The sequence below is a fragment of the Hippopotamus amphibius genome, chromosome 1, assembly GCF_030028045.1.
Source record: "Hippopotamus amphibius kiboko isolate mHipAmp2 chromosome 1, mHipAmp2.hap2, whole genome shotgun sequence".
NCBI lineage: Eukaryota > Metazoa > Chordata > Mammalia > Artiodactyla > Hippopotamidae > Hippopotamus > Hippopotamus amphibius.
In genome coordinates this window covers 85,635,112-85,660,309 of record NC_080186.1, presented here as the reverse complement: position 1 = coordinate 85,660,309, position 25,198 = coordinate 85,635,112, and the positions used below count along the sequence as shown (strand labels likewise).

Sequence of the window (25,198 nt, the reverse complement as noted above, 5' to 3'; positions counted from 1 at the left end):
AAAGAGCACTTAATTTACAGAAATGAAAGTGTAAGGAGACTGGGCTAATATAGTGAGAAAACCTCACACACCACCAACTGCAGGGCATGCACTGCCTAAAACTTGAGAAATACCTTGTGATGCCATGATCTGTAAAACTCCACATGACAACTTCAGTCCAAGACACGGCTGAATCAATGATTTACAAAATGTAAATAGCTGATAACTGAATCTCAGCTTTGGTGAAAGAAAAAAACTTCATGTTGATTTAAACATTATAAGCTTAGCATGTATAATTGAATTAAATATCAAGTATTAAATCAAGAAGAAACATTTTCAAGTTTTTCTCTGTTCTGTTTCATTTTAGATAGAGCTTGCTAAGGAAGAAAAATGTGAATTTTTGCCTTTCCTATCCCCACGGAAGGTTATAGTAAAAAGTGGGAGAATTGTAGCTGTGCAATTTGTTCGGACAGAGCAAGATGAAACTGGAAAATGGAATGAAGATGAAGATCAGATAGTCCATCTGAAAGCCGATGTGGTCATCAGTGCCTTTGGCTCAGTTCTGAGTGATCCTAAAGGTAGAGTGCTTGAGAGCTGAATGTGTTATGCAATTGTCTGTTATTTTACTGCCATAATGGTTTCCAGCTTTCAGGGAATTGTTTTTCACTTGAACATTCATTTCCTTCTTCTAGTATGAAAAGCAAGAAATCTTGATTCATAAGACTTAGAAATGCTGTTTAATGCTTATACAGAATTATTTTTAAAGTAGTGGGAATTGAAAATAACAATCTTTCTTTTAAGCTTATAATCCAAATACATATCCTACTTTGTAATAATTTTGGCTTTGTTTCCTCTATAAAAATAGCTTTTTCTTCAATTTGACTTAGGGTAAGAAAATGTGACAAAGAAGTTGTAATAGCCAATCTTCAATGAGTCAAGCAAATTAGGATCTAATGAATAGTCAAAAATAGAATTCATGTTTACTACTATCTTCATGCCAAATCATCACTAGAAACATCACCATTATCAAATTAGGAAGCTTGCACTCCTGTCATTTCATCTAAATGGCATAAATGGACATGCTAAGAAAGAACAAAATGCTTAAAAATGTTAATGAGAAAAGGAAATGTTTTATATAGCATTCTGACTGAGTAATGTCAGTCAGCTAAGACTATTTTGTGTTAAGTTTTCCCCACACACAGTGTTTTTGTGGGCCATTGTATATAAAGCTTAGGTACCTCCATGCCTTCATTTTGCAAATTTTTTGCCTTTTACTATGCACTGTCAAAATAACAGTAAACTATTTTTTAACTGAAAGGAAAATAAAAGAGAGACGTTTCTCTAGGTCAGAAATTCATTAAGGAAAACAGTAACCAAAAAAAAAAAAAAATCTAAACCTGACTATTCCTATATCTTTCTACTATATCCATGCTAAAATTACATCTTGTGTCTGAAATAGAAAGAGATATATGCCTGCAAATGTGCATTTTTATGCAACAGATAAGTAAAACTTTTAACCACTCATCAAGATATTTTATCTGCAGGACATCAAACATCTTGGTATTTGGAAACATCCAGATGTTTAATGTCATCAAGATAAATGTTTTCAAATAGCTGGATGATGGCCTGAATTTGTCACTTTTCATCTAGACGTTTATGTGATAGTAGACATAGTCACAGTGTGGTTTGTTCATTGTTGAGTTCAGGAAGGGAAAAAAAGAACAATGCGTAAATTGCATTCTGTTATCTGAAAAAATCATATTGTTCTTACTGCTCTGCATATGACCAAAAACTGAATAAAAAGTGAGTCATGTTTAACTTGCAATTCTGTTGATTGTTGGCTCATCAAAAAATAATTTATTTTACCATCTAAATTTATGTTCCACTACTGACAGCTCTGATATTAAGAAAAATATATCTTTTCCTAAGCAAACTTAAGTAGATATGACTCAGAAGATCACAGAAAACAGCTTTCCAAAGCTTATGTTCCTGTGTGTGTGAAGAGTGAAATATTTAATTTAGTATTTAAAATATGAAGTAGGAGAAAAGACAATTTGGTTTATTTGTGCTTCCTTGACAAAGTCATGTAAGAATTTATTTGTGTATTTTATTCCAAAATTTACTTGTGTTTGTTTCTTCCAGTGCATTACATGTATTACCCCATATACATTAGAGAAATCAAGGAAAAATGGTTCTTCACTTTCCTCCACACCCCTACCCCCAACTTGGAAAACAAACTGCTTGGGAACATTTTCCTCAAATAGAGTTACTTGCTTTACGAGGGCCCTTCAGTGTTGACATTAATAAGAGCTACTTTCAGGTTAGAGGGGAGATGGAAGAGCTGGAATGTTAAATAGCATTCATGGCTCTATTGCTTTCTAAATATATTCAACATATTTTTTTGAATGGAAAACATTTAAAAAATGGTAGAGAGAATCATTATTTGTTAGAAGTTGATCAAGAAGATCTTACCCAAATGGTATTTAAAATCTTAAAATAATAATTTCAGAGAAAACTTTCATGTGCACTTGTATCAGATATAGTGAAAATTCATTTATAGGAAGCAAGTTGTCCATTTGGGTAAGAAGAGAAGATACTCGTCTCCCTCTTCTACCCTGCATCGTATCCCATCTTTATACCCATGTGATGTGATTTATGTGTGATACCTTTGTGATTATTACATATGTGGTATGATATATTTTAATATATTTACTTATAACCTCTTTCTTAAATATCAACTTGCTTTTCTACACTTCTTCCCTCCTTCCCAACCTCACATTGCAGTTTCCGATGAACTGCATGCCAAACTTGGTGACATCTTTTCAACCCTTATTCTGTTTTCTGCATGTGACAGTGCTAAATATTTCTCTCTGTTTGAAAAACTCTCTTCCGAGTCACTTAACCTTTCTGAGCTGCAGCTTCTTCCTCTGTAAAAAAAACAAGGATGATAATACGTATTCTTCCTACCTCTTAGGACTGTTGTCAGAATTAAAATGGAATAATGTGAAAGTGCTTTGGAAGTGAAACTGTAACACATTATTATTGTTTATGACACTCCATTTTCTTGCTTTTTCTTTTAACTGTCACTGACTGCTTTTCTTCCTCTAGCTTTCCAAAGTTCAGACTTTGCCCATTGTCTCTTCTTAATGTATTTATTCCTTCACTGATCTGATTCATTTATTCATTCATACATTAATTCCTATAAGAAATATTTAATGAACAACTTCTATGTGCCAAGTAGTAGCTAGACTTACAGTAGACACCATTGCACTTCTGTGTGAAATGACTCTGAAATCTCTCCACTCTCCATGTCTCAGAAGACATTTCATCCTGTGTTTATGCTCATGCATATAGTAAGCATTTAGTGAGTTTCTCATGATTGCCAGGTACCAAATTGTATTCTGGAGAGTACAAAGGTGAGTGAGGCATTCTTTGTGCTTAAAAACCTCACAATATGGGGTTGGAGGCAGACCTGCAAACAAATAGTTGTTTTATCAAGTTAAGAATACATTTGGAGAGATATGCACCAAGCAAGCAAGGATCACCTCGTCAGGTTTCCCTAAGGCAGATTTTTTTCACTGTTATTGGAAATGGTACCGTAGTTCTCTTATCGCTAAAGTTCAAAAATGGTATCCCAAATTCAGATATCTAATTCCAGTTTTACTTTTCATTAAATTCACCAGTGTAACCCTATACTACAGGATGAATCTCCTACTCCTTGGTACTTGAGAACTTCAGCAAATGATTTTGTATAAACTATGTGCCTAGCTTTACTTTCCTCTGTTCCCTATTGAATTGTTCCTCACAGTATCTAGTACAGGGTGGATTCCATGGTGGTTAATTTGGAAAGTCCTTGGTGAATGCATTATGTAAATATATGCTGAAGAATTCAGGGAATGAAATAAACTTAACAGAGTACATGTAAAGTACAGCAATAATTTATACTCTCAGCGTTGTCTGATTACAATAATATTTTAAATGAATAGTAGTGAAATGAAATTGTAGTGTCTCAATTATATCAATAATAGGTATTTATAAAGGTAAACTAAATAGGGAAATTTGAAGAAAATTAAATTTTATTCTCATTTTTTCTGATATACTTTTTCAAGTATTTCATGCATTACTTTTTCAAGCCCCTTAATTTGTATGTTTCACACAGGAGAATATAAAATAACTTTAGTATTAAGCACCTAATCTATTTGTAATAATTATCTCATGTCATAAAAATAGTAAGTGCTTCAATAGCTTATAGAAAAGATAAGTATGTCCAATTTATAAAACAAACTTGGATAATATCCTTGGATTACAGTTGCTAATTATTTCATTGTTCCTAATGCTTGTAACAATATAATCATCATTATTTTACTTAATTCTATTTTATTGATCTTTTTTTGGATTGTAGCAGTGATTGGGAAATAAGGAAAAAAGACCTTATATTCCACATCCCTGTGCATGGAATATATGTGTGCTTATTATAAGCACAATTTAATTGAATCCTTCATTAACTACTGTCCCAAATTCTAAAGGCAGTGTGGTGTCCAATTTCTAATTTGATTGGGATGATAAAGTCGTAGCCTTTTTTAATATCTTTCCTATGAAAAACTCAACGTGGTTCCACCTTTTCAAAATTCTCATCCATTTTCTCTAAGTATGTAAGATTCCAAATCACATTAAATTTGGATTTTAGTATTCAAAACTGATTTTAAAGGCTGTCGGTAAATTAAGCACAAGCTACCTCTAACTGGCATTTCTACTCCACAAATATTGCCCTTCACTGGAAATTTTTAAAGTACCTATTTCATAATATAGGAAGTCTCCTCTCCTGTTAAACACCAACATCAGTGTTTATGAAATTGAATTTTCCCTCTGTTTGTTTGGACAATGTCAAGTTTAGGAGACTTTTTTCTTATTTTATTCCTTTTCTTTATGCTTGGAACCATACTGCCAGTTATGAAAGTATGCATATCTTTACTGTTAGTTTGGAATTGATAAGGAGAATCCCTTACCATTTTCACTGACCTCATAGTTTCATTTTTTCAATGGAGGTGAGAACAGTTGGCCTTGTCCTCACATTCTTAAGAGATATAGATGACATGGTTTTATGTGTCTTTGACTATGCTTTCAGGCAACTGAAGGAAGGCATTTTAGCCTATGCCATGACCTCTGTGCCTCTTTCATACACGACACCATGTCATCCTCTCATTCTCTGAAATATCCACTTTGAAAAGAGTTATGTGCTTTCATCTTCCAGAACCTATTTTAATTTATCTTCCAATTAGATTGTAAACCCCAAAAGGGCAGAGACTGTACCTGTATAGTAAGTTGTCGTCCCAATGGTAGCCAACATATTATTGTGCCCATAATTGATGCACAGTATACATTTGTGCATTTGACTTGACTTGATTCATGTTAAGATATTAATTTTATTACACCTAATTGTTATTTTTTCCAGTTGTGGAATCAGTTTGGTTTATTTTTCTTAGGAAGCATAAATGTTAGAAAAGAAGTTCTGTTTTTCTATTGCTATTGATTTTTTCCCCTATTTTGGCATAAATTGGTGCACTCTTTATAATCCAATAAATGTGACACTAATTAGAGTCTGTCTGGTGTAGCAGCTTAGAGCAGGGGCTGTGGAGCCAGGCTGCCCAGCTGGAAATCTGGCTCCCTTAGTCTCTTCATACTTCATGGTCTTGATCTTTTAAGAGGGAAGATTATAGTACCTACCTTCTAGAGTTATTTTAAGAATAAATAAATCAATAATATATGTAAAGCCCTTAGATATATGTCTATCACATAGTGAGCATCTCTTACGTCTTAGATGTTATTATCCTTGTGTAACAAAATCATATTTTAATTAAATTGAGTTATATTATACTGTTATGATGGTGTGAATGTTGTCTAGGTATAAAAGCATTTGAAAATTAGGACTTCATCTGGGGCCTTGCAGGCTTTGTCTACATGTCTTTGTAAATAAGTAAAACAGATGCTCTTACAACTTATGGTTTTTTTAAATGAGAAAATGTTTCCTATATTTGGTTATTTTTATTTACAGAAAAAAATTTGCATAGTTTGTAACTGCATCATATGTTTTAAAATGTATTATTATCAATTCTGGTGATTTTCATACCAATGAAAGGACATTTCTTTCAATTAATTTTTAGTAGTTAGAAATCTCCATTTTGAGTTTTCATAAATCAAGTATTTAAAGAGCAGAGGATATTTTTAATATCTTTGTTTTTTTCCTCTTAAACATGGTAAAACTGGGCCAAACTTTTGGTTTGTTTGCTCATTTTTATCTTAAAAAGTAAAGAGAGAAGCACTTTAGAGAATACTAAGTTTGAGCTTTGAAGCACTTGAAAATTATGGGATGAGATAGCTAAGGTTAAAAACCTTCGTTTTGGAAGGAAAGGTGGGATAAATGGTGTGTAAAACTGACTCAGGGTCATGCTGCGCGGCGCCGCTCGGGGGGCAGGGCACAAGGCTGCTGGGCTCTCTGGGTGCAGCAGGGGTGCATGGCTCTTCTTCTGGGAAAGGAGTGTGCGCTTCGCGCAGTGCCAAGCGTTCTTCCTGCTCATCTCATGAGACAGCAAGGAAACACGAAGCCCAGTTCTTTCTGAACCTTTAATGCAACCCTCAGAAAGCAACTTCCTTCATAGCATTAATTGCAGTTAGTTCTGTAAGGGAGTGTTTTGTGTTTTGTTTCATTGGGTTTTTTTTTCTTGGGGGGTGCGGGGCATGGTGAGAGGGTGGGGGAGGCTTTAAAATTGCTTACCAGTTCCTCTTCCTAGAAGGCCCTCAGAAAAGTATTTCAAACCCTCGTGGAGTAAATAAAAGATTCTGCCAATACTAGCTTCAAGTACAATTTGATTCACTTGCCCCCACACTGCGAAAAGGTGCAGGCCATGAGTTAATTTGCCTTGTTCTGGCCTAAGCCAGAGCTAGAAATTGCTAGGCAGGCAAGAAATGATGTGTGTGAAACTGTGACAATGCAGATATTCAGAAAATTCTCAAATGGGCCCATTTTTTCCTCAGTTGTTTTAGATTTTGGGAAAAACCTGGAAAAAATAGTTTAAATTGAGCACTAGATGAAGCAAGTGCTTAATAATAATAGTTTTCTGTGCTTGAAAAGACATGGCATCAGTATGTTTGATTTTTCTTCTCATTAAAATGTTACTTATACCCTACTTCACTAACAGAAGTGGGAACACTAAGGCATTTTAATAACCCCCCTTTTTTTTAAACCCGTGTATTTCATTTTCCAAACAATAAAATATCTCCTTCAGAAGCCACTTGTGGCACTTAGAGATTCAGCAAACTTTTCTTTGAACAATTGTCCACTCTTTGTGGCCTTCAGCTTTCATAATTCCTCTTCTGCCTTAGCAAAAATAAAGAGGGGGGGAAGGAATGGAGTACCAAGTTGAGAATGTCATAATTGGTCAGATTTTCCCTGTTGTTTGCATTTGTATAAACAGTAATGTTTACAGTACAGTTTCAAAGAACAGGTTAAGGAATACTGTACTTTAATGGTAGATAGGAGAACTTTTTAGCTAATGACACAAATGTTAGAGGAAGGACCTCACTAATGATTCATACGACTAAGAATGGATGAGATAGAACTGAAAAATAGTCAGTCCAGTGTAACTTATGGATATGTTACTATATAGTAACTTGCATTGAAGTTTTCCTTACATATATTTCCAAACGTGCTGGAAGGGACTTAAGAGATAATGTATTCTAGACTCCTAATTTCACAGGTTTCTTTGTTTAGGGAATAACTTCTGATGGCCTGCTTTTCCAGGCCCTGTGCTGTGTTCTGGGGTTGATGTGGGGAAAAGGTGAATGCAAACTTTGCCTCCAGGAATGCAGTTTACCAGGGGAGACTCACAATCATAATAAATTGTGCTGGGAGAAGTTTAGAGTCCTAGAGAAGCACAGAACACAGTCTGAAGGTTCAGAGAAGCTTCCTAGAGGAAGTGGGTTTTAAATTGAAGGCTGAGTGATGTGTAGGAGTTTCCAGGTGGAATGGGGGTGGAAGGGAGGGAACCACGGGGAGATTATGCAACTTGCTCAACACCATACTGTTAGATTAAGTAGTCATTTTACAGTCATTTTTAAAAGCTATATTAAAAAAAACAGCATGTCTTTAGAAAGTTGTCATCAGCCTACTTATTTCATGCATGTTCTCATCTTTATAAATGAAGATCTGAATCTTTCATTTTTATTTCTAAAATCGAACTTTTTATTTTATGATTTCTACTATTCTTTCTCTCATTATTTTTCATATAATGGACATTTTTTAATATCCAAATATGTTATAGGCATTGTCCAGGCACTAAGAATACACACATGAGTAAAAGAGGGTCGTTGCCTCCCAGGGGCTCATAGGCTAATGAAAGAAACAGGCAGGTAAATACATACATTGTAGCATAAGGTGCTGATTTGAGATGATATTTGGACTGGGTTTAAGGGCTTGAGTAGGAGTTTCTCTGTTAGAGGCCTCAGGTGACCAGACCTGAGTAGTGAGAAATCCTGTTTAGCTGGAGCAGATGCTGTATTGTACGATAAGGTGGCAAGTGGGTAGGGGTAAGATGGCAGGAAACTTGGCAACAAATTTATGTGGAGTCAAGAGACTTACATGCTAAGCCGGGGTTTTTAATTTCATCCTATAGACACCCAGGTGGCAAGTGAGGGGGTTTAAATATGGGGAGACATCTTTATGTTAATGAGGTAATTCTGGTAGGTGATGGATCTTCCTTCTCTCTGCTTGGGTTTGAACCATCTGTAATATTCTTCAATTAGTTGGGAGTTAGAAACCATGAAGTTACCTTTGAGGTGGTTTGTATCAGAGGCAAGTGTGTTTCCTAGTATTAGATGCCTTAAATAAGAAGAGTCACTCACCAGTCACGGGTGTGATCCAACCATTGCATGTCCCCTTTTGGGAAGCTGCAGCAGTAAGATTTTCAGTATTAAGGAAGGGAGACAGTCTGTGCTCAACTGCGCAGCTGCCAAGCTACAGGCTTGACATGGGTGCGTTATGCATGCCTAATTTCTTCTTCCAGATCCACTAATTATAATTGCTGAATTCAGCTTTTTTAAGAGAGGTGAGTAAGATACAGAGAGACCCCATGAATGTTATACCAATAATTGTTTCCCCACGTGAAAGGAAGCATCAGGAGTGTGGAATAAGCATGTTGCTCCAAGGTGGCAATAATGTTGAAAAAGAAGGCCTTGGAGCAAGACGGAATGCTATCCACGAAACCTGTTAACAGACTGTTTTCGTCAGTGTGTGTGGCTTACTGATTCAGGCCCAGATTGGGTTAAAGGACATAGAACTGCAGAATAACATTCAAAATCCACACATGTTTTTTACGTAGACAGTCGGGATTTGGTCTTCTGATAAAGAGGTGGAATGTGGGGTATCTAGCATGGAAATCTGACCAGATATCCATAATGCCTACAGAACTCACAAATGCAGCAGATAGAACAGATCTGAAGGAAATGGTGATGTATTTCATTTGGATTTGCTAATCCATTCAACAACTGGAAACAGGACTAGAACTAAGAACGTTCAGATTGAAAAGAGACATTAGGAATCATTATGTATCATTTGTCTGTCTTTTCACTGTCATAACCTAGTGCCCAGAACAATGGTTATTCATTGATTGAATTAATGGATAAAAGCTGTTATAACTTATAGTTTAGATAATAACTTCTTAAAAGTATAATGAAAAGAAGACATGTGGCATTTCTTCTGGAAATCCAGAAGGATCTCACCTACCGTATGAAGAGGAAAAAATCAGCTTTTGTTATTGCTGCTTTTCAGATGGTAAATATCTTAGGAGGACATGGCATCAAGACAGTTTTAATCCATGGTTCTGTACCTTCCCCCTTTCACTAATGCATGTGGTTCCTGATGCTCCCATTTCATTGCATAATGCCCAAGTAATAAAACATTGATATATCCTTTGTATTGTTGGCCCAGTGATGAGAATGAATCCTTTTTTAGTCTTCCCTGTACGTTGCCTTGCTTTTAACTGTATTTTAGGCAAGAAGCACTGTCAGGAAACCAGTAGTAAAACTGTACATATTTTCTTAAAAATTACCCTAATTATCAAATTTTCTTCTGGCTGATAGATTTATTGTCTTTCTATTATAGAATACACTGTGCAGAGTGAGGATAAAGTGATAGGATTTAAAGCAAGTACTGGCATTTCTGCAGAATAACCATCCAAAATAATGCAATCTTTGCACAGTTTTTCTTTGGAATTATTTTAAAGGGGTGGAGGTGATGAGGAGGGAGGTCAAACTGATAACAGTGTTGAAAGTAATTTGGAATCAACATCACATCACTTACAACTGCCTTAGACATCCATTTGAAGCACAACATGATATTTCTGTAATTATTTTACTTCCCTCTAATAACTGCATAGGAATAGGTTTGTTTCCCCAGTGAATAGCTCCGTTCAGAGCCTTCCCTTATCTTTATTTTCCAGGTTTCACTAGTGGTTGATATCATATGCATTCTTACAGGGAGACAGTGGATAAATCAGTACTTTTCCATCAAATCAAAGATTACATACAAGAAGTAGAGCAGTGGCATGTAACAAGTTTTGCTGGGGAAAGAAGGTAGAAAATGGAAAACTAACATAATTGTTTCAGAGAACAGAAATCTTTAAATGTAGGAAAATGTTATTCAACACATAGTGAGTGTAATACATGTCCAGAGCTTTATTTACCATAGCCTGTTATATTTGTCTTTTAAATAATAGTTAGCTTATGGTATACTACAAGTTTATTCTGAAACCTGATATTCTTGTGATGTGTTAAACTATAGTAAGCTGCTATGAGATGTAAAATCAACATGTAAAACTTAGTGAAATTATAAATTTAGTAATGATGTAGATTTTATGCTAATATTCTTAGTAATATGTATTTGGTATTACAGATTATTTGGGTTAATTACTTTGCATTTATATTTTTGGCTCAAAGCACAAAATAAAAATAACAATATACCTATTTAAGATAGTCTTTGGTTAAATTAGATATTGACCTACATAAATGTAAGTTGTAATTTTATGAATAGGAAAATTGCATTGAATCATATTTAATATATAGCCCCCAAATATAGAAGCTACCCAGTTCAAATGTAATATGCATATGTAATTTATTAGGTATCCCAAATGTGCTGGCATTGCTGGAAGAGAAAGCCAGCACTTACTTGAATATACATTCAAAGGTCTCGCCTAAGCTTTGTATAAGAGTAAGTCAAAAATTATCTGCACTCTGGCTGTATATTTTATTTTAATTAAGTTTTAGAAAAGACACATACATCATTTTTTGACATAATCTCCTTGCTTTTCAATACACTTTGTCCATCTGTCAACAAGCTTTCATATTTCCTCATTAAAAACTCTTTTAGGCTGAACTGTGAGCCACAAATGCACCCCTGTCTTCAATTCTTCATCAGAAGTGAATCTTTGTCCTTGTAGGGCTGCTTTCAGGGGACCAAACAGGTGGAAAGTCCGATGGAAAAGATCAGGACTATAGGGAGGCTGCTTTAGCACCTCAAAACGAAGTTTTTGCAGAATGTTGAGAGTGTGGACAGAAGTGTGCCAACGTGTGCACACTCAGACCACAAAAAATAAATCACTGCACGCTGCTCTTTTTTCGTGCAAATCACAAGTGGGGCATCCATTTTTGCTCTCACTACAGTTCCAAATGCACTGATGTAACACTTTCACACCTACATAGAAGTGACTGGGGAGACAGTAACCTTGAACGGAAAGCACTGGTAGGACATTGTGGCCAACAGAAGTTTTAATACAGCCAGAGTGCGGATAATTTTTGACTCACCCTTGTATGTTCTAATGCTATCCAGTGCCAGCCTTTTTTACATGGTAGCCATTCTTGTAACGTTTTGTGATTTTGAAGCTCTTTAAAATGTTTTCAAAGGACTTTCATTTACACAACCATTTTTTCAATACAAGTTCACAAAAGGATGTCAAGCATATTATGTTCAGTGAACATCCAGTGATTTTCCAAAAAGCGTATTGACAATTCACTTTGTTTAATATGGCCCAGTGTTTCCTCTGTATTTTCACACTGCTGCCAAATGAGCTACTACATCACCAGTATCATTGTATTACTCTCATACTTTAGAATCTAAAATTATTCTACCCTGATGGTGGGACTGAAACCAAATGCCTCAATTTAATTTTGACACCCTTCTAATCTGCCCTCCTACATACTTGTGGGACCTTATTTCCCATTCTTTCATTCTATATTTATTAAGTTTACAAGATTCTGTGTTAGGGTCTCCTGGGTTCACAAAAACAAACAAAACAAAACAAACAAAAAAAACCCATTGTCCCTGTCTACAGGAGCTTGCAGTCTAACAGAGAGGTAAAAATGCACATAAATAAAAATGCTGTTAGGTAGACTCAAGGAGAAACAGATAAACTGCTAGCATAACACACAGGGTGGAAAGATGACTTCCAGCTGTAAGCATCAAAGAAGATTTTATAGAGGCAGTGGCATTTGTAATAGGGATGAGGAACTGGATAGGAATTAAGAGACTAGAGACATGGGAAAGCATATTCTATCACAGTGAACAGGCTGGATACAGACCAGGGGTAATTTCTTTGGCTAGATCATAATGCACACAACAAGAAATAGTAAAGGTGGAGAAACATATCATTGCTAATTCACAAAATGTTTTAGTGCTAGGCTAAAGTATCTGCATTTTATTCTCAAGTTGGTGAGTACCGGAAATCTAAAGGGCCATGTCAATAAAATATGCTCCGCTCATACACAAAGGGAAACATGTAATTAACTATGTGTCTCCTTTTTGGCTCCTGCTTGTCCCCTATTTCAACCTATACATCTTATATATTCTAAATTATGTTGACAGTAGGACGGCAGGGTAATTTGTTAATATTTTAATCCAACGCATGCAGCACAGTCTCAAGGGTTCACTAAGTGAATGGGGAAATGGATGAATGAAAAGATGGATGAATGTTGGGATGAAGAGTGGATGAAATGATTGCTTTATTCTAAATACTCCTACAGAAAACTCACAGTACAGACAAAAGCATATGAAAACAATGTTTATGTAAAGTATCACATGGAGACCAGCAAGTTCTCCTTCTGTTGAGGGAATGGTCAGATGCTAGATACTTTCACTTGCCTTGAAAATAGTAACCTCCTCATTGGTCACCCTGCATTTACTCTTGCTTTCGTATAATCCTACCAGAATCAGCTTTATAAACAGAAATTACATTTCTTCCCACAGCTTATGAAGCCTTCCTTGATCAGTCCTCTGCCTATCTCTAGGCCTCCTCTCCTCTTGCTTGTTTTTTTTCTACCCGCTTAAAGCCTCCCTTCTCCTCTTCAAGTGCATCAGCTTCAGCTCATTCTAACTCCTCTGTAATGGTTTGCTCTGCCTGGAATGATCTGCCTCAAGGTCTTCACATGGGGGCTCAATCTTATCCTATATGTTTTAGCTCAGATGTCATTTCATCAGAGAGTCCTCTGTGTCCCTCCAACCCTACCATGATCTAAAGCATCTCCTTCACTTCTCAGACCCCTCACCTCATAACACTCTCATTTATATAACTCTCTTCATAGCCATTTTCACTATTGTATAGTTCACTTACTTGTTTTTTTTATTCTTTATATTCTACCAACTGAAATGTACATTCCACAAGTACAGTTCCCTTATATGTGCTTTACTACAGTGCCTGCAGCTGGATTTAGTACACAGTAGACAATATTTGCTAATTGAATGAACGAATGCAAGCTAGTGCCTTATTTTCTTTCCTATGCAATCATTATTAAACTCCCAGAAGAACATCATGTATGCACTGCCTTGCTGTTTTTGCCAGATCCTTTCTTCTTAACCCCTTTTATTCTGACTTTTGCCTTCATCATTTACCTGCAGATGTCATCCTTTTTACTGCTCATTGAACTCCAGATCCCCAAATCTAGTTACCTACCTTACATTTCTCTTGTATTCGACATTTCTTGAAATTATCACTTCTTGGCTGTGAGGCTTAGAAATATCTTGATTCTCGTGAAACCCTGTTGATTCCTCTCTGGCTTTAGTTCAGGTTGTGATTGCTACCACTTTAAAAAACAAATGATTCATTCTATTTTTACCCAGATTTGTGTTCTTTCTCTAGGAACTTTGTCCATCCTATGACTGTATCTAATCCCAAGGTATAGGGCCTTCTCTTAAGGTCTAGGTGTTTATCTCCAAATGCCCCTGAAGACCTCCAGGTATTCCCAGTTGGTACAGCTGTGGCAGATTTGTAGTTAGGCTCAGATCCTGAGAATGTGATCTGTGTAACTTATCTGTCTCAGTTTCCTCAACTATAAAGTTAAAATAATACCTATTCTGCGAAGAGTCAAAGAGATAACATATACATTGCCTTGTCTGGAGCCAGCCACGTGTCCCTGGGGGCACTCAATAAATGTTTGCCTTTATTATCATCATGAATTCTATTGAATATAGCCTTAGTCAATACCAAAGATATTTCTTGACTGCATGGTAATAAAGCCAGTACTCTATATAAACAAGCTATATTTTTGAATCATGCATTTACTTATGTGCTAAAATTGTTTAAAATAAATTCTACTGTATGTTTTAAGTTTGCATTGAAGTATGCCTACAGCTGATTGACAAAGAAGAAAAAGCCATAAGATGGATATCAAAAAATAACATTAATGAGCTGCTAAAGCTAAAATTACAGGAACTTATGAAATTGGTTAAACATAAAAACCATTAAACTGTTTACTGAAGCTTCACAGATATACTGCAGCTAATGAGCATTTCTGCTATTTAAATAAGCCCAAATTGAACACACATTACATGGATACATAATTAGTCATGGCAGTCAAACACACATAGACTTACTTTTAAAGCTCTATTTAGGGAATCTTTTCCATTTGATTTATTTTGTTAATTAAAATATTTCTCAATATTCACTTAGATTTTAATAATATTGTTTTCACAAGAAGTATAATTTACTACTGGCTTTCTATTTGTTTTTATTTATGCTTTAAATGCAGCAAATGAGGATTTTATATTCAACATTTTTAACCCCTTTCCATAATTATTTATATCACTTGATGGTATCATTCAGCATTTTAAAAAGTTATTTCACTGAGAAGTATATATAAAATATTTTAGCAGCCTTTCCATTTTTTTGCAGTCTCCTAATTATCAAGAGGTATTAAGCACCCAAATGTGCATAGAATTATGATGATTATGGTCCAAATCAGATTAAAGGATGATCTATTCCTTCAAGGAGTTTGTAGTCTTAAGTAGATGGTATCATTGAATATAAATAAGCAAATCAAAGTGCAGCATTTGGGAATCCAACAGAGAATTTGAAAACAATCCCCATATATTTTCTTCAAGGACACTGACCTCCTTGAGGAGATCTCTTCCAGAGAAAATGAAATCAAATCTTCAAGGAGTTTAGTGTTTTAAATAGATGGAATTATTGCAGAGAAATAAGCAAATCAAGGTGAAGTGTTTAGACAATTTTAATTCTGAATTGATTAGTCGGTCAGTTTAGCAAAATGAGAATGAGACTCCCTGTAGAATACAAGTAGAACAAAAGGAGTTGCTACAGGCTATTATTGACATCCATCATTTGTATTTAACTTGTGGAGCCTAAACTTGTCCTGGGCCTGGTGGGAAAGAAAATTAAATCTGTACTTTTGCACTGCCTGAATTCTACAAGCATATCCAAACTGAACATTATTTAACCATAGCAGTAGGGAAATCAAATAGTTAAATCAATCAGAAGAAATTAGCCAAGTGCCTATTTTACTCGAGTCGGTGTGCTTGCCACTGTAGAGACTTTCTTCAGAAGCTTTAATTTTAAAGGAAAATGTTTGGATTTACTGTGGAAATAATACCTGTAAGAAAAATAATTGCTGTCCCTCCAACCCAGATCTGCTTCATTTTAGTGATTCCCATGGTTCTCAGTAGTGAAACTTTGACTGTTTGGGGCCTATTCCTGGCTTTCTCTTGCCCTCACACCAATGGTCAATGGCATGGAGAGCTTTGGAGTGAGAAATAACTGGATTTATATACTGACTTTGCCACCTCTTGGCTGTGTTTAGGATGCTAATACCTACCTTAAAGAGTTGTGTTGTGGCCTAAATGAGATCATTGTATGGAAATATTCAGCATCATGTCTGCCTCACACAAGGGATCAATAAATACTGATTGCTTTTCTTAACATTCTTCATTAGGTGAGGATGATATAAATGAGATATAAGCAGTAGCTAGGAGAGAATTTCATTTGGTTGAATTGTTAGAACATGATAACTGACTGCATGTTGAGATAATTGGAGTTAAAATATTCAAAGATTATGCCAAGATTAAAATCTATTTCTAGGATTTTTGAGAAAGGAGAATAGGAGAAAGCTGCAGTGCAGGTTAAAGAGTGATCATGGAGGCAAATGGAAAAGCAAGCAGTGTGGTGTCATTGAAGCCAAGATAAGGAACTTTTATAAGGAGGAAGAGGTCATCTGTTGAATGCTACTAAGAAATCAAGGAAATCAGTGCCACGCATGAGGTGAGACAGTTGAGGCACCAACCTGCCCTTTCACGATCTTGAGCCTAAGGACCTTCTTAAATCTTGTTCTCTGGGTGCCTCAGCCCACCCCACCCTAAGTTCTGGTCCTGAAGTGAGGTGATGACTAGATGAGTCACCGGATGTGGCAACCTGGATCATCTTAGTGAAAAGAGTTTCAGTGAAGCTTTGGTGCTCACAATGAGTAGAAGATGTGAAAAAGCAAGCTTACTAATAATCAGTTGTGAAATGTGAAAGGCCAAGAGGAAGCTTGTGAACTGAATTTTAGATGCAATGATTTAAAAGGGACAGTAGGACATCAACATTGGAATCTCTAACAGGCAGCTAGAAGTGTCAGAATAAAAAAGCAGAAGGTAGTGCTTGAGATCACTTCCAGAGAGAAGAAGTTAAAGGCATAAGATGACTATAATTTCTGATACAGAAAAGTGGAGTAAACAGTAGTCGAGAGCTGGGAGGAGGATGATGATGAGATGAGGAGGAACCAGATGGAGCCCAAGGACGGTTTAAAAAGCAGAGTCCAGATAGAGTAGCATTCCGCAAATTAGAGAGGGAGATCAAAATTAATGTGATTCATCTATTGGATGCTATAGAAAGGCAGAAAGGAGGAGGACTGAGGTCACAGAATTTGGTGACCACAGAGACCATATTTTTGTAAGAGGGATAAACTGGAAGGAATAATTTGATGGTGAAAAAGATAGGCAATCAGTGTAAATTACTCTAAGAAATTAGATAAAAGATTTAAGAATGGCAGTGAGGAGAGAACCAGGTTAAAGCCAGTTTTTCAACATAGGAGAATATGAGGAAGACAATATTCTAAAAAGAATCAGAGATATTTGAGGTCCTGGAGGAGCAGGAAGGTACAGTATCAAGACTGACTTTTGAGGGGTTTACAGAAAGAAAATGATGAATAGTCTGCACTATTGTGGAGAATGGACAGCATATTGACTAGAATACTTAGAGGCAGAAGGGAGATGTGAGGACAAAGCCCATGCCATCCAGACTTAATATTCTTAGTTGAAGGCATTCTATGGTTCTGTCCCCTCCTTACCCCAGGTTATTCTATTTAAAAAAGAGCTCTAATATCCTGGCCCTGTAATTAGAATTTATTTGTTCTTGCTGAGATTTTGCTTTCAGCTCTGATTTACTGAGATTATTGCCTCAGCTCGCCTTTTTGTTTCATTGTGCTTTGGTCCTATTGGCTAATAGGTTATGTAAAATTTAGCAACAAGCACATAGATGAATTCATCTGTTTTCAAGACATCATTTTATTATAAATGTTGAAATTTTTTATTCCCCCCCATTGTTTTATAACATCTCAAACTCTCCAGAGAATACTAATAATCCTTCTTCATTATGATTTCTGTTGTATTATTTTATTGTTTATGGAGAATTAATTTATATTTATGTACTAAAATATAACATTCTTGACATCTTTTTATAAATACTGAGAAATATACTTGTCATATGCTTGTGGGTTTCTCTTCTACATATATGACAGCACAGCTACATCAGTTTAATTGACCTTGGCAATCTGCATCTGCTAGTGATGTGTCCCTGAGGGACGGTTTCTGCAATTTTAAGCTGTGGCTTATTGAAGAACTTGTGTGTCACAATACAATTAAGTCTATATAAAAAAATCATTTCATGCATAACATTAAGTTGACTAAAAGTTCCCATTTCAAAACCATTTCTTGTTTTAAAGCTACCTCAGAGTGTCTTTGTTTTTTAAATAAGCTCATTCGAACATAGTAGTAATTAAAGCAGAAAATTAACATAAATCTTGAATGTTTGGTATGAATTAAGGATGTTTTCATTCCTTTTAAAGGCTGCATAAAATTCCAGGCACCATATCATTTAACACATTTCTCTCCCATTTGCAGAATAATATAGACTGTGAATAAGCACGTTTTGGGATTCTTTTTCAAGTTCTTTTTCTGTTCATCTATGGAGCTACCAGGACATATGCTGCAGGCTCCAGCAAGATGCAATCTCATGGAAATCTGTGGGGAAACTGTATGATCATAACAGAAAATCCCTCTTTCCCCACCCCCATTATTTTATAAACAAGAAAGAAAATAATACAATCCTTCTATTAATATTCATTTAACACTTCATAGGAAATGGCAAGCAGTTATTTGGTTTGCAAATGTAAATATACATTTTTCATCCACTTATGCTTTCACTCCTTCCAAGCTAGATAAAGGCAGAACAGAAGATATCCTTCTGAGACCTATTTTTATTGTATTCCAAGTTAAACATATCAGCAGAGATGTAAGAAAGCTGTGAGGAGTTCACAGAAGGATAGTTACAATGACGAGAAGGATGAAAGTCTCCCTCATAAGGAGCAGCTAAATAAATGAACTCCTTTCTGACAAATTATGAATAAAAGCACATGGGTTTTTTTTTTTCACTGAATCCTTAATTTGAATTCTAAGTTAAATACTTTGGAGCTTTAAAAATATGATTAAATAATAGAAATAACTCCTATATTTCAGAAGAGTCATTGAAATTGTGAAAAGTGTTATTTGGATGCACAATCAGAATCAACAGAGTTTCAAAAAATTAATGAATCTTCCCTCTCTCTCTCTCTTTCCCTCTCGTGCTTAAATATTGAGTCCACTGTGCCTACAGGGAAAGGATCCTAATCATTTGATGTTCAAGTTGTAATGAACAGTCGTTCTTGTGTTAGCTGCTTAGTGCCATTGATTGAAAACATTTCTGACCCACTAAAACATCACTTATATTCTTATAAGCTGTCCATGTTCTACTTTTTCAAATGATCCTTTATCATTTGGACAAAGGACAGTTAAAATATTAGATATTGAAATGCAAACAAATGATCTCTATTTTGATTGATGTAAGCTTTGCTATACTATTTAATAACATCATAACCAATTGCTTGATCTCTCATTTTTTCTATTTATTTCTTAAATGAAACTATGAACATGTTAAACTTGAAGGCCTTTAAAAAGAGTAGGGGGAAAATTAAATAGATGATTTTCAAAAGGGGGCTGATATAATTTTTAATATGAGAGAAAAATTCTGTTTCGGAATACAGTGTCAGAGAATTATTTGATTATTTGTGAGGTTAGTTGAATGTTACAAATGATAGAATAATGAAAACAGTTTATATTCAGGTCTAAGACTTCAAGTTATAATTGAGTCAAATATAGAGGAAAGAGAGCATGTTTTTAAAAGTAAACATGAATATGTATGAATGTTTAGAGACATAAAATAATACAATGTGTATCCAATGGAAAGACCTGTGAATAGAACAGTGCTTTTGAATTCACAAATAAATATTCTCAGGTTGTCTTAGAGTGTTGGTGCTAAATATTTTTAGCAATGCAAGAATTACTTATTAAACTTCTAGTAGCATCTCCTGACTATTTATTGACTGAATGATGGAGCTCTAATGTTAAAGTGAATCATACCATGTCCATTTGTAAATCATAAAAAATTATAAAGCACGTTACTCATGAACTTCAACTTAATTCAGCAAGCATTTATTCAGCCCCTACTATTTAAGGTGCACTATACTGAAGAGTAAATTCAAGTTTTATGAGACTTGAAGCCTGTATAATTTGAGGACTTTTCTAAAAAAAAGAAAAAAGTTACAAATTCAAATTTAGGCCTTGAAAGAGGCCCGTGCAAGTGAGGGACCCTGAAGCTTAGGCTTCAATAACTTCACAGTATATATGTCTTTGACTCTAATAGCTGCTGTGGGAAATCAAAGATAACTAAGGCATAATCCCTGTGTTGCTCAAGCTTAGAGTGAAATCTGTGCTAACCTTCAAGGATATTCTTGTAAAAAATGAGAAAAATATATAAAACGGCTTTGATCTCTTAGTGAAATAATTTTGAATTCCTCCTTATTTAAAAACCATCTTTATTTCAGATCTCTACATAGGACAAGGTTGTATCAAAGTCTTGGACAAATAAGGTCATATCTTATACAGGAGAATTATTTTTTACCCCATGCAGATGTGTGTGTGTGTTTATGTGTGTCTATGTGTGTGTCCATTCATTGATGGTGTGTTACAGTTACCATTATGATAATAGGTTGAATTGACAAGCCATGCTCACTATCGACTGTTTTGAAACTCAAGTAACTGTCAACAGAGGGTGATGATGATCTGTTATGCAATGGGGAACAAATGCTGAAGGTCTCTTTTCAGGTGACCTTTAAAGACATTAGAAAAATCTTCTCAAAATGCCATTCTGCTTTGAAAATAATTACATGAATATTTAATTTTGCTCTCAATGAAAGGTGAAATTTCATCAGAGATACAAACAATAGAAGATTTTTAAATAAAAACCTGAGCACAATGGCATTGATCCATCTACTCAGCCATCCATCCATCCATCCATCCATCCATGCATCCATTGAATTGAGCATCTCTTGGGCTTTAAGTGCTGTGCTAGGCTTGGTGGCACAGCAGTGAGCAGCATAGCATGGACACATTCTTGTTCTCGTGGAACCTACAGTCTTGTGGGGAAAACACAATCGAGAGTAATCCCTTAATGGTTTTCTAGAATTCTAATATTCTTCAAGCAGAAAGCTACAAATATATACCAGGGTTTATTTTTATGGTTTTTTTTTCTATTATTCCTCAGAAAAAGATAATTTTAGAAGAATATTTTTTACATTTGGCTATTTTATTTTAAACTTAAATTATTAATCTATTCAACAACTAATTTTTGTGTTCCAAGAACTTCCAGTATCTTCTCCTTTAGTTTATGTTGTTATATTTTCTTTTCAATTGGAGTGAAGAATATCTCCCTTAGTCTATCCTGAGAAGCTGTACTTAAAATTCATGACATGAATACCTGGAAAGAACATTTTATCTTAAACACAGGCTCAGTTTGCACCATCTTACATGGTACTGTCTACCTTTGTTCATTTCTTCTCTAGATCAACCCCTTATCTAGCTTACTTTCTTTCATCTCTTCCAAGTATCCAGATGGTGTGTGTCTAGTCAGTTTCCTTTAGATAATTTTTCTTAAAGGGACTCAACCTCTTCCTTTTCCTGACATGTTTAGATTCATTAAGACACAGCATAAATAATTTAAATCTCTTTTACAGAGAAGTTTCCACAAGGAACTAATGGTAATGTTTGCATTTGTTGATTTTTACAAAATAAAACAAATTACTGGCTGAATGTAACCATATTCTAGGTCCATTAAATCGCTTAACATCATAAGTATGGGTAATTTGATGAAAATGTAGTTGATTTCGTCTTATTTATAAAACTTGTTGTGAAAGGAAGAGATTGGCAGTTGGCTCAGATTCACAATATAGCTTATACTTGTGTTACACAGGAATAAATTTGGGATCATATGAGTAATAACAAATTTGTGAAAATAATGGTCATGGACAAAGTTTTAGAAAATGCATTTTATAACCATTAGAATATTTAAATGACCGTAGTCTCCCATACTTCTTAGACATAAATACCAGATCTGAAACATTGCCCAAATCTGTGGTCTTTAACATGTGAGTTTAACATGTGAATTTTGTTTTGAATTGGTTAAGTCAGTACACTTTGAAGTGTTATTAACTCAGATATTTCATTAACTTTCCATTTTTATGGTTCATTAAAAACAGTTGTTTGAATCCCTAGAACAATAATTACATCATAATTTTTCTTAATTTTCAAATTATTGTTTCGTGATGCACAGATTAGTCATTGCCTGTTGTCTTTCACTTTTTTCCAGTAAAAGAAGCCTTGAGCCCTATAAAATTTAACAGATGGGATCTCCCAGAAGTAGATCCAGAAACTATGCAAACCAGTGAACCATGGGTGTTTGCAGGTGGTGATGTTGTTGGTATGGCTAACACTACAGTGGAATCCGTGAATGATGGAAAGCAAGCCTCTTGGTACATTCACAAATATATACAGGTAGGCATTTACCATCAGTTTCAGTTAAATTTTTTCCAGTGGATAAGTACTTCATTTATTTTTGCTACTCATTCATATGAGCGTTTCTATAAGGTGTATGGTAACTATATATGAAATAAGTCACATACATATTTACTTGGATAAAATTTTTTAAATGTGGACTGGATATCAGGCCTGTTTAGGTGATTGAAAATTCATTGTGCATTTCTACCAGTGGAATACTATGAAGTTATTTATCCTCTGTGTTCAAAGTATTTATCAATGCTTAAAGACATAGATAATATATTTATCAAATGTAGATGACATACAGTATGGTATAAAATCTATATTCTTAATGATCTTGCACGTTCCAGAAAGTTATGTTATCTGTCCACTTGGATCAGTGAGTTCCTATTCACTCTCTAAATTATATACACCTAAATGAAAAGAAAACAAATATTTTATAAAATTTCAATAGCAATTTTTTTTCACTGTTTAGTTTTATGATACAAATGCAGAATGTAAAAATGATACAATATAAAGTTAAACATATTCTGGTGTATTAACCTTGTGGTCTTGGGGAAAAAAAGCCATAACTACTAGATTTCAGTTGTCTTATTTTTTGACAAAATGCTCTGTTCTTTTTTGCTCTATAATTTAGCTAAATGTAGATGCAGTGACCTCATTTAATGTGTCTCTGGAAAAGTTTACTCTTGTAAATAAAATCCTTATTTTTCTTTCCTATTCTAGAAAGCCTCTAAATTCATGATATAATTCCTGCCTCCCTTCTTTTGGTTTCTTTGGTTTCTCACACGCTAGGAAAATTCAATTTGTCTTTAATGTTTTCTTGAATATTTTTCTTCCTCTTTGTCGCCACCATTTAGTCTGTTCCGGTTGTTCTCCTACTCTTTCTGTAACCCATCCATGACTACTGACTTACTAGGTAGGTCCTGGACTTGGTACTGATAACATCATGTTTTTTATGTTCAATTAACCGCCCTACTCCCACCTCACCTCAGCATCTCTGAGTAGTGGGGCTTGAAATGTTGGGATCTGGGCCAGAGTGTGGTGTCCCAGAAAGATAAAGCTCTAAGAATGGGTGTAAATCACAGCCTACTGGTTGTACATAGAGACAAAGGTGTGATTTAGGAAGCCGTGTTTTGAGGAGATAATAAATCTAAAATTAAGAATGCTCTCCAAATCAGTCATAAATCATAAGGGACTAGGCTAGGAAGAAATGGGCAAAGGGAATGCAGTTTTAACAGACAAATCTGGGACTACAAGGGAGGCGTGTCGGTAGTGGTTTCGGCACTAGTCTCTGCAGCATCTGTATTTCCGAGAGTCCCCGTGGCCTCAGAAATACACAGCAGGAGCAGTTCAAGACAACTACCCAGGATGCACTCCTGCTTTGGCTCTTTTTGCTCTTTCTGTCCCCAAACGTATCACTCTTTATATCTTCTCATTCTACTCTTTTTTTTTTTTTGCAAAGAACATATGATTTATTAAAGACAACTTGTCATCAACAGCATTGATCATTCTACTCATTTCTTATTTTCACAGTGTTTTCCCAAGGCTCCCAAGCACATAACTCCCTAATCTGTATCTCCAGTAGGGCATTCTCTTCCATGGTCTAGCTGTCTGCTGAACATCTTCACTTGTTTAAACTACTTTTCAAATTCACTACTCCACTTGGATATATAGCTTACCTACACTTCAAACTCACTGCTTTTAAACCAAACTCAATCTCCTAAACCTGTTTCACCTCCAGCATTTAACATTTCTGATTCCTAGAGTCAAATCCTCTATATCAACGGTCCTCAGACTCTGGATTACTCAGACTAATAAAATTTTCAAAATCAATTTGGAAACCAATATAGGGATGATTGCTTCTTGTTTTGCTGAGTAATAGCATTAAAATAAACACTCAAACACATGAAATTATAATACTTACTGGCATTTATTAACAAGCAAGTTTATGAGAAAAGTAGGAAACAGCACAGTCTCAGAATAGAGATAATTCATAAGAAAGCATGGTTGAAAGATTTACGCTAGTGTGTTCACACACATATTTTTCTCATAAAACAGCACTGCTGTACACAACCTTATTTATGAACTATTTATCTAAATTTTCTTTTGTTCTCTCTCTCATATATGCCTGGTTAATTATATCCCTATAAAGACTTTCACACAGTTATTTTAATTTGCTTATTTTTTGTGTGAAATATGATTTTTGGTTGACCAGACATTTCACTGACCAGTCTGTTAACTCCTTGAAGAAATGAAAGTGGACTCAGGAGGAGAGAAGAGGCTTTTGTGCTAGGCCAGATAAAACCTAGTGAAGATGTGAATTCAATTTGCAGAAGTGAAAATGGTGGGAAGGCAGAGATGCTAGAGAGATTTGAAAAGGTAACATTGAACATCGGCAAGTGAAAAATGATGTTATTGTTTTCTAAATATTTAAATCCATTTGTAGCTTTTAACTTAAAAGACATAGAGAATATTTACTATATTTTATGATGATGGTGGTTTTGTAGTGCTTCATAATTATCATTCAGAAGGATTCTTAAAGGTATTTTTTTTAACTTCTCTGTTATCTTTCTACTTCCCTGAATCTGATAAATGTGTACTGTTAAAAATGAGCAATCATTTTACTTACTCATGAAAGGAAAGACACAGACTCTTAGGTAGGATGGAAAAAAAAAAGTGCATGTGCTTTAAAAACATATG

General features: G+C 35.0%; 1 protein-coding gene across 3 annotated transcripts in view; it reads left to right on the top strand.

The window, feature by feature from the left end:
• The window catches only part of DPYD (dihydropyrimidine dehydrogenase), an 807,016-nt gene that overhangs the window by 363,627 nt on the left and 418,191 nt on the right, over positions 1-25,198 (top strand). For all 3 annotated transcript variants that reach the window (XM_057718457.1, XM_057718467.1, XM_057718475.1), the window contains exons 11-12: positions 347-557; positions 22,308-22,492. In XM_057718457.1, coding sequence (XP_057574440.1) covers positions 347-557; positions 22,308-22,492 — 396 coding nt within the window. The remainder of the gene's footprint in view (positions 1-346; positions 558-22,307; positions 22,493-25,198) is intronic.